This window comes from Fukomys damarensis, unplaced genomic scaffold, assembly GCF_012274545.1.
Source record: "Fukomys damarensis isolate Sample0158 unplaced genomic scaffold, DMR_v1.0_HiC HiC_scaffold_5, whole genome shotgun sequence".
NCBI classification, from domain to species: domain Eukaryota; kingdom Metazoa; phylum Chordata; class Mammalia; order Rodentia; family Bathyergidae; genus Fukomys; species Fukomys damarensis.
The window spans coordinates 66,019,628-66,028,200 of record NW_022900917.1 but is presented as its reverse complement, the minus strand read 5'-3'; the positions used below and the strand labels follow the sequence as shown (position 1 = coordinate 66,028,200).

At 55.9% G+C, this 8,573-nt stretch overlaps 2 protein-coding genes across 7 annotated transcripts in view; both read right to left on the bottom strand.

Annotated features, from left to right (window-relative positions):
* Positions 1-1,434, bottom strand: part of CUNH8orf82 (chromosome unknown C8orf82 homolog) — a 3,938-nt gene extending 2,504 nt beyond the window's left edge. Inside the window, exons 1-3 of the mRNA XM_010630671.2 lie at positions 1,210-1,434; positions 399-447; positions 6-247 (exon numbers count right to left, since the gene is read on the bottom strand). Of these exons, the coding sequence (XP_010628973.1) occupies positions 6-247; positions 399-447; positions 1,210-1,371 (453 nt within the window). The 5' untranslated portion in view covers positions 1,372-1,434. The remainder of the gene's footprint in view (positions 1-5; positions 248-398; positions 448-1,209) is intronic.
* A 117-nt stretch (positions 1,435-1,551) lies between these two features.
* Arhgap39 (Rho GTPase activating protein 39) overlaps positions 1,552-8,573 on the bottom strand; it is a 100,738-nt gene continuing 93,716 nt past the window's right edge. For 5 of the 6 annotated variants that reach the window (XM_033760792.1, XM_010630458.2, XM_033760793.1 and 2 more), the window contains 6 exons: positions 7,988-8,080; positions 4,920-4,993; positions 3,788-3,987; positions 2,975-3,066; positions 2,357-2,526; positions 1,552-2,279 (listed from right to left, as the gene is read on the bottom strand). In XM_033760792.1, coding sequence (XP_033616683.1) covers positions 2,085-2,279; positions 2,357-2,526; positions 2,975-3,066; positions 3,788-3,987; positions 4,920-4,993; positions 7,988-8,080 — 824 coding nt within the window. In that variant the 3' untranslated portion in view covers positions 1,552-2,084. The remainder of the gene's footprint in view (positions 2,280-2,356; positions 2,527-2,974; positions 3,067-3,787; positions 3,988-4,919; positions 4,994-7,987; positions 8,081-8,573) is intronic. The other variant, XM_010630460.2, reaches the window with a different exon arrangement.

Below are 8,573 nucleotides of genomic sequence, written 5' to 3'. Positions count from 1 at the left end.
TTGGCCGCCAGGGGCAGTAGGCGCGCGGGCTCGAAGGGCACGACCAGGGCCTCGTGCCCGCCGCAGTAGGAGAGGCGCTGTGACCCGTCGTCCTCCGTCAGCAGGTGCGTGAAGACCACAGGCCGGTCCTCGCAGCGCAGGAAGTTGCGCTCTCGGCCACAGAGCGAGAGGAAGGGGAAGGAGGCCTCGTAGCGCCCGCTGTGGTTGGGTCTCAGGCGGGAGAAGAAGGTGACCAGGAATTGCAGGTCTAGGGGTAGAGAAGGTGCATACACTCACTACGCGACCCCTAGGGGCCACTCCCCAGGAGGCACCACGCCCCGCACGGTGTTAAGGGCCTGCTCTGGCCTCTGTGAGACCGCTGGACGTCCTGAGGGGCGAAGGAAGGAATGCAGCCGTACCTTTGAAGCAGGTGATGAAGTTCTTCATTTTTGAATCATCCAGGAAGAGCTGCAGACAGCGGAAGGCAGTGGACAATGAGTCCCAACGGCAGGCCCAGGCCTGTGTCAGCTGTCCTTGCTTCTTTGTGTACACTGTAAATCTAGGGGATTCTTTGAGCGTGGTAGCGGACGCCTGTAATCCCAGCCCTCCAGAGGCTGAGGCACAATTGCAGCGAGTGCGAGACCAGCCTGGGCTACATAGAGAGTTCCAGGCCAGCCTGAACTATTAGGCAGGGCTTACTTGCTGTTTCCCCGGGCCGGCATCCTTGTTTCTCACCAGTTTTTGTTTTTGTTTTTGTTTGTTTTTTTGGAGACAGGGACTCGCTATGTAGCCTAGCCTCGCCACGAACTCTGGGCGATTCTGCTATCTCAGCCTTCAAGTGCTGGGATTACAGGCATGCTCCACTATCCCGGGCTTAAGGTTTGTAATTAAGATGTACCACTACGGGCCGGGATTTAACTCAGTGGTTCCGTCGCTTGCCTCGCAAGCATAAGGACCCAAGTTCAATCCCCGGTACCACACACACACACACACACACACACGCAGATGTACCACTTCTACCTGGTAAATTCCCCCTAGGGTATGCTGGATGCTCCAGGCAGGGCTCCTAAGATAGGCAAGGCTGCCTTAAGGCACCCGCAGTCGTAAGACTTAAGACCCAGTGGGTTGTGGCAGGACGGCCTTGGCGCAACCAGCTTGCGCCTGACTTTTGGTAGAATCTTAGCAGACCCCTCCACCCACCCCGGGACTCAAACCTCACCCCACCCCCACCTGGCCCTGATGATCCAAATAGTAAAAGTACTCGCGGGTCCGGGGTTCCGGGCTCTGCCCCTGCGTGTAGGAGACATCTTTCTCCCTGCTATAGGTCCGGGTTCCCCGAGACCGAGCCAAGGCAAAGGACAAGGAAAGGCCCCCACGCTGCAGCGGCCACATTCTTCCGTACCGGAAGCCTTCGGCGGGTCACTCGGGGTGCCGTGTTTCTCCAATAAGTGTCCCCCCCGGCGCCACTTTTGTACGCTTTGGGTTCCGGCCCCCAGGGGGCAGCCTTGTCCCACCCTGACCTACGCGAATCCCGAGCAGAAGCAAAGCGAGTGGCAGGCAGTGCGCTGAGTATTCACAAGAACTTTATTCACACAATGCGCCAGATGGAGCGCCTGCGCCGAGCCGCCTCAAAAAGTCGGGGCTCACCGGAAGGAGGACCCTGCTCTAGGGGACACGGCGGATTGGGCTTCTTTTTAATAAATAAAAACTCTAAAAATATATATATAAAAACTGGGGTAAATGAAATTTAACAACAGTTGGAGGAACTCAGATTCCGGGTGGACCGGAGCCGACACAGGGCTGGTCGAGTCCGCAGGGTGGCGACGTGAGGTCAGCCCCCAAGGCGAAGGGCGTCGGATTAGACTGTGTCTTTTAGCAAACGTCCTGGCCTCTGTTGCTCTATTTATATCTCTATGCACAGGTTCCAGACTCATGGGTACCCCAAGAAAAAATACTCTCGCCCCCGTCCGCCCACCCCGCGCCTGGGAAGGGGAGGGCAGTGTGCTCGGCACCGGGAACAGAAGGCACTTCTTGGGGTGAGGTGGCGCAGCCTCGGCCTGGCTGCTCCTGGTCCGCAGCGGGGCCCCATGCTGCCTTGGCCCTCGCTATAGCACACCCTCCATGAAGCTGGTGTCCAGGTGCTGGATTAGCACACGCAGGAAGGACATCTCCTTGCGAGTGTTCTCGAAGATAACGCGCGGGTCGTCTGACTGGCAGCGTAGGCAGTTGGGCGCCATCACCATGGCGAGGTTGCTGACATCCATCTTGGTGATGGCCACATTGGCGGGCTGCACAAACACCTATGCAAGGGGTGATAAGAAGGGTGGATGGAGCAGTGGATGGGGCAGGGTAGAGGGCAGGCGGGGACGGGGCATACCTGGAGGAATCTGATGAGGTAGCACAGCACCATGCGGTTGATGCGGGGCAGAGCGTGCACGACTGCCACTGCGGCTTCGGGGCTCTCGTAGTGCGCGATGCACTGCTCGTAGAACTCGTGCGGAATCAAGGGCTCTTCCAGTTCCCGATACCACAGCTTTAGCAGCGACGCTGCGGACGAGTGAGGCTCAGAGGGGCCTGCTCTGGCGACACCAGGGCCAAAAGGTCCGCTGGGCCACACCCAGGAGTGTAGGGAGGGGTCCTGAGAAGGGTCCCCTGGCCATGCCTCAATCCTGGAGGCACTGGGGATGATGCTCCAGTGACTGCATAATATAGTTTCTTGCAGTGTTGTGCAGCTGCTGTGAGGAGCTGGCCAGGAAGGCCCCACAAAGCCATAAGTTGGGCTGCTCTGCTCTGGCTGGAGTGCCCCAGAGCAGAAAGTTACCTGAAGTGGGCAAGTTGGCCAGGGTGGGCCCCAGAGGTAAAGGACAGAGGGACAAGACTGAGTGGCCCCGGGAGGGGTGAGTGGCCATCTCCCTTCTGGGCCAGCACCTAAGGACCCTTTGAGGCACCATGGCCTGGGCCAGACCTGCCCTTGCTGAGTGGGTTGAGTGCTCACCAGGGACGTGGGGGTCTTCCAGGCCTGTAGGCACCTTCCACTGATCCACCTGCAGCTTCAGAGCATTCACCTCATCAATGTCCCCAGGTACCCTGGGCAGTACAGAGCAGGTCTCAGTTGGGAGAGCGTGGCCTGTCCAGCTGCCCAGGGGTAGGGTGGTACAGGCCCTCAAGGCCTCTCTGCCCCAATTACCTCCTTCTCTGGGGTATGTGATTCTGGGTCTCACTGCCCTCCTCTGGGTCCCTGCCCCATGCACACGGATCTGGATGTGAGGTCCTCCCAGGCTAACATCCCTTCCTGGACCTTCTGTAGGGGCACCAAGGCCCAAACTTGCAACCCTCAACTTCCCCAGCTGTACTTTTGGGGGACCTGGATGTCCCTGGTCCTGACAGGTGAGTCACAACTGTAACTGACACCACAGGAAACTGCCACCTGCAGGCAAGGGGCTGTCACATATCCCTTCACAATATGAGTTGGGGATGCTGAGCTATCTGGCTGAATGCTGTACCTGACCAGCTGCATGTTACCTCAGGCTCATGTCTTAGGCACTGGTTCTGTCTCCCAAGCATTCTCAGGACCCTGGTGGCCACTTCTACAGAGATACCATATGCCTGGCTGGCTCTGCTGCTGCTATGGAGAGATGGGGGACCCAGCAGACCTGCCTCTCAAGATCTGCCTCCATAAGATAGCCCACCCTTCCATCTATTCTGAAGCAGCAACAGGGGCCTGACTCAATGGTCCCTGGCTGCCAGATATGCATGGTGGAGACATGCCTGTGGCCCCCACACCCAGGGCCCGGAATTGGCATGGCACCTGAAGATGCCCTCCGTCTGGTCACCATTGAGTGCCAGCACCTCCTCGGAGAGCCGCGTTTGTACCCAAGGCAGTTGCCTGTCAGGGTAGCGCTCCTTCTGCATGCTCATGATTTCTTGCAGTGAGCTGCCAAACATGGATGGGCTGAACACGGCGTTCTTGGCATGCCGGATCTCCTCCACGTTGGGCTTCTTCAGCCCCTGTGAAGACAACCACTCTCCTGTTCTGGTCTGGCTCAGCTTCCCTGCTTCCATCCCCCTTGTCCTTGACCCTCCAGAGATGCTCAGCTCAGCAGTCTCTCCCCACTAATGCTCAGCTGGAGTCACCAAGGTGGCCTCCTTCCAGGCTATCTATACCACAAAGCTTCAAGTGACCCCACAGGTTATGTGAGGAGATGGGAGCCACTCTTGAATGGGCCAGTCTGGGCTGACAGGGACACAGAGGCCTGGGGCAGATGATCTGTGATGCTTCTGGAAGTCTGACTGTAGGGCTGAACCTTGTGGTGGGGCAACATAGCAGAAGGGAGAGAAAGTGAGGAAGATAGGCCAGGCCTTGGGACAGGTACAAGGGGCCCAAAGGAATTCCTGGATGGAGGTAGGCTGTAAGGGAAAAGGAAAGGGGGTCAAAACCAGGGAATGAGATCTAGAGCAGAGGCCAGAGCTGGACATTGATGGGAGAAGGCAAGGGTGGATGAGGGGCCAATACTGAAGGCTTGGGCTTCCAGGGACTGCAGTGGCTGGTAAACTGAGACTGCCAAGGAAGAGGGTCTCTTCCAGTGGGAGGTCTCTTGGCTGTTGTGGCTGTGTCTGACTCCTGCATCTGGCCATACCAGCTGAGTTCTCAGCTCAGTGTTGCCAGGATCCTACTCCTTAACTCTGCACACCATGCATGAGGGAAAGCTGAGCATAGACAAGAAGCTGGCCACCTACCTCAGGTAGGCTGCCTGACACCTTGGCCTACACCACAACCCCTTTGCCTACATTGCTCCTGAACTGGGTTACCCCTGAACAAAGGATCTCAAAGGCCTTCCTGGCCAGCCACCTAGTTGGGCTCTGGGTCCCTCATGCTCTTCCAGCCAACACTCCCAAGCCTTGCTGCCACCCTACCCTGGTGCTCCCAGAAGTGCCTGTACCTTCTTGGCCCCTGTCAGGGCCGCCTTCTGCAGCTTGTGGTAACAGTACTTGGCATAGGTGCTTATCGCCACCCCTGAAAAAGAATGGGTGTTGGTCAGCCTGATTCCGACAAGTGGGTGCAGGGACTAAAGTTGGGAGGAAGGGGCAAGGAAGGGCAGCTCTTGCAAAGAGAGGCCTTACAGTATGACTGGCCAGATTCACATCTACCCCTTGACCAGGGCAATGGTCTTCACTCTCCCAGGCAATGTCCTTTAGAGCAGAGACCTACATAAAAAAAAGGGTATTTCCCCACCTCCACGGGCCAGGCTGGGAGAGAAAACCCTCTTGCCAGCCCTCCTACCCTTCCAACAGGAGAGGACAAGGATGCTCCCCTCTAAAGAATCACTGCCAAGACAGGGATTGCCTGGGTCCCAAAGCCTCCAAACCTTACTCCATATTCCCCCAGCTGGCCCTAAGGAGCCCCACCCGGGGATAGGCATGGGGGTTGAGGAGACAGTGGTCCAAGGTACAGTCCACAGTGGAAGGGAAGGAATAGTGTAGCGCAGATGCCAGCATCCTGAAGCAGTACCCTCTTCCCCTGAAGGAGGGCGAGGCAGCAGCAGGACCACCTTGAGACTCCTTTCTCAAGGAAGGGGCTCTGTGAAACTCAGCCCCCAAAGCTCAGGTTCCAAAGGTGGTCCTGGAGGGCGGGGTGGAAAGGGCATGGTGCTGGGGATCTGGACCTTTGCAGTGTCCTCCTGGCCCAGGCAGGAAAGAAGAGGGAGGAAGACAAGAGCACACATCAAGAAAAGCCATCAGGGACAGACAGGTGACCTGACTAAATGCTTCTGGGCATGTCCTTCCCCTCTGGAAGGCACTGACTACTAACCCCAATGCCTGCCAACTGCCAGGGTTAGGGAGGCCTCTAGATCCCAGCTATTAGATGGAATCCTTTTGCCTTCTTTGAAAGGAAGCAGTTTCTTGTGAATGTCTCAGGACACAAGGGAGCTTGGACTCCAGTTCAAAAAACAAATGTGTCTATGAAAAATTTTTCTAGTTATAAAATGGTTGTCATTGTACGTTAAGGAGATTCTTAAGAAAAAACAAAAACCAAACTTTTAAGTCCTGGACACAGTTCCAAGTTCCTGGAAGGTCCCTGGAGAACCACAGACTCTGGCAGAAGGTCTTGGTCCCAAACTCAAGTCAGCTTGACAGTGCCAGAACCTTCCATCATATGCCACTCTGCCCTGTTTGTAAGGCTCTTGTTTTAGAGAATGTATGGCACATACAGGGGAACCTGGGCCACAGCTTGCCATGCCATTCAGGGCACAGAAGGGCAAGCTTTGAAGTATTTCTTTCTGGCTCAGTTCAGTGGCTGGAACACACTCACTACAGGAAGGAGCTGAGCTGCTGCTCCCAGTCCCTGAAGACAGGACCTCACTAGGCACACAGGGCCACCCCTGGTGGCCAATGCTCAGGCCTTCAGCCTACACTTGGCAGGAGTAAGACAGAATCCTGGGGCTACTGCTTTTTGGTTGTTGTTGGTGGTGGTGTGGCACAAGAAAACTCTGTGCCTGTTTCTTCCCTGTGGGATGGGGACAGAGACACCTGTCTTATGGGTAAGCTGGGAGCCTGATACCAGTGAATGTTTAGCAGACAAGTTGCTGGCATTACAGCTGCTGGGAGAAGGAAGGACTGAGCCAAGGCCACATGTGCCCTAGGGGCCTAGGAAGCTCAACAGACCTGCTATCTGTTGAGCATTGAAGATGAAAAAGGCAGTATGTGGAGCCAGCCCAGGAAAAAGTCAGCCCAGAAAAAAATGTGTGAGATGCTTTGCTGTGGGCCCCCAATCTGGCCTTGCTGGGATCATCAGCTCCGCCTACACTTTCATCTACCTGGCAGCAGGTTAAGTCTGGTTTCATGGTGGAGGCTGCTGCCCACAGGTTGACAGAGCAGCTTTCCACAGTCCCTGCTTGCTGTGCCAGGTCCTGGCCATGAGGCTCTGTGGGGTTGACTGTGACGTCCAGGCAACCTGCTCCTTGCTCCTCACCTGACAATATGGACTACAAGGCCTTGCTAGCTCTACCCAGGCCCATGTCCTTGCTACTGCAAGATTTTTGGACAGCTGGTGTTTGTCCAGTTCCCAGGCACCAGTGGTTGGCTCAGGCAGGAGCTCAGAGCTCCTTCCACTGTTGTTCCAATGTGATTTGAGGATGCCCTTGGCCTGGAACCTCACCCTGGACTGCAGCTGCCCTGGGAAAAACTACTGAGGGCAGTCTTAAGAGGCTGCTGGCTGAGACCAAGGGCCCAGCCCTGCAGATGCCCTCCTGGCCTCCTGTTGGCCCAAGAGTTTGTTCTAAGCAGGCCTCATTTGTAGAAAGCTCCTTGTCCTTGCAGTACGTCCCCAAGGGCAGTAATCAGTCAGAAAGGGCTTTCCAGAGGAGGACAGCAAAACAAGAGCAGGAAGGGGTTCCAGACAGGCCATCCATGGTGGATGCAGCTCTGCACAGAGGAGGTGAAGGAGGACCAGAGCTGCTACAAGGGTGGAGGTGAGGGCATTAGAGAGCTGACTTGGCAGTCAGTGGAAACCACTGGGCAGGCTGATCCTGACCCAGGGCCCAGGCAAAGGGCAGGAAGGATGCTGGTGGAAAGTGGAAGGATCCCAGACTACAAGATCCCCCTCCTGGGGGCCCACTGTAGAAGAGGGGAGATTCCGTGCTGACTTTTGAATAACAGACTTAACTCCCTGGTTGCAGCACAGGACCATGGAGACCCTTGCCACAGGGTGCCCTGACATCTGTGAGCTTCAGGTTAAGCCCTGACACTGACCTGTGGGTGCCTCTGGGTCGTGGGCAGCTGTTCCTTATGTCCCCTGCCCACCGAGAACTCAAGAAACATGTTGGGAACTGCTCTGGGTATCCCCAAGAAAGGTAGTGTCCTGTCAGCCACCAGGGCCTCCAGGTTTAGGAGGTCCTAGGCCTGAGGTTAGTGCCCCTCCCCGGCCCAGAAGTGGTTAGAGAAGAGGCCAGGTGGCCATGGCGGGAGAGCAGAATGGTACAGAGGCAGCGCCAGGCTGCAGAGGCCCTACCATCCAGCTCTTCAACATAAGGCTTGGGTTTCTTTCTCAATTTGGATTTCTTCTTAGTGTTCCTTTCCAGGAGCTCTTTTATGTGCTGTGTCACTGGAGAGCAAATAGAACCATGAGGACCACAGAACATGTGCCAGGAGCCAAAGCCCATGTGGTTTCCACACTTGGTGGGGAGGAGGCCCCTGGCCTGCAGGAGCCATCCCCATCCAGCAGGGGACTGGGCATGTCTGCAGTGAGTATGTGTGGGAGTGCACACATGGGACTCTATGAGGTGCCAGGGCTCTCCCAGAATGTTGTGACCAGAAGCCCAGCTCCTTCACTTGGGCACAGCTGGGTGTGCCTCTTGTGCTGCACACTGCTTCTTGCAGTAGTCAGTGACCTTGGTCATCAGGCAAAGGTCACACATGTCCAGTTTTCCCCTTTCTATTATGTGCATTTTGGGAATCATACATAAAGAGTAGGCCAGGGTTATGGATATCTGTTATGCTTTGAGTTATAATCCAGGCCCATCATCTGCCCCATCTTTCCTCCCTGCTTCCTTACTTCCACTCCTATATCTTTTTTTTTTTTTTTTTTTTTTTTTTTT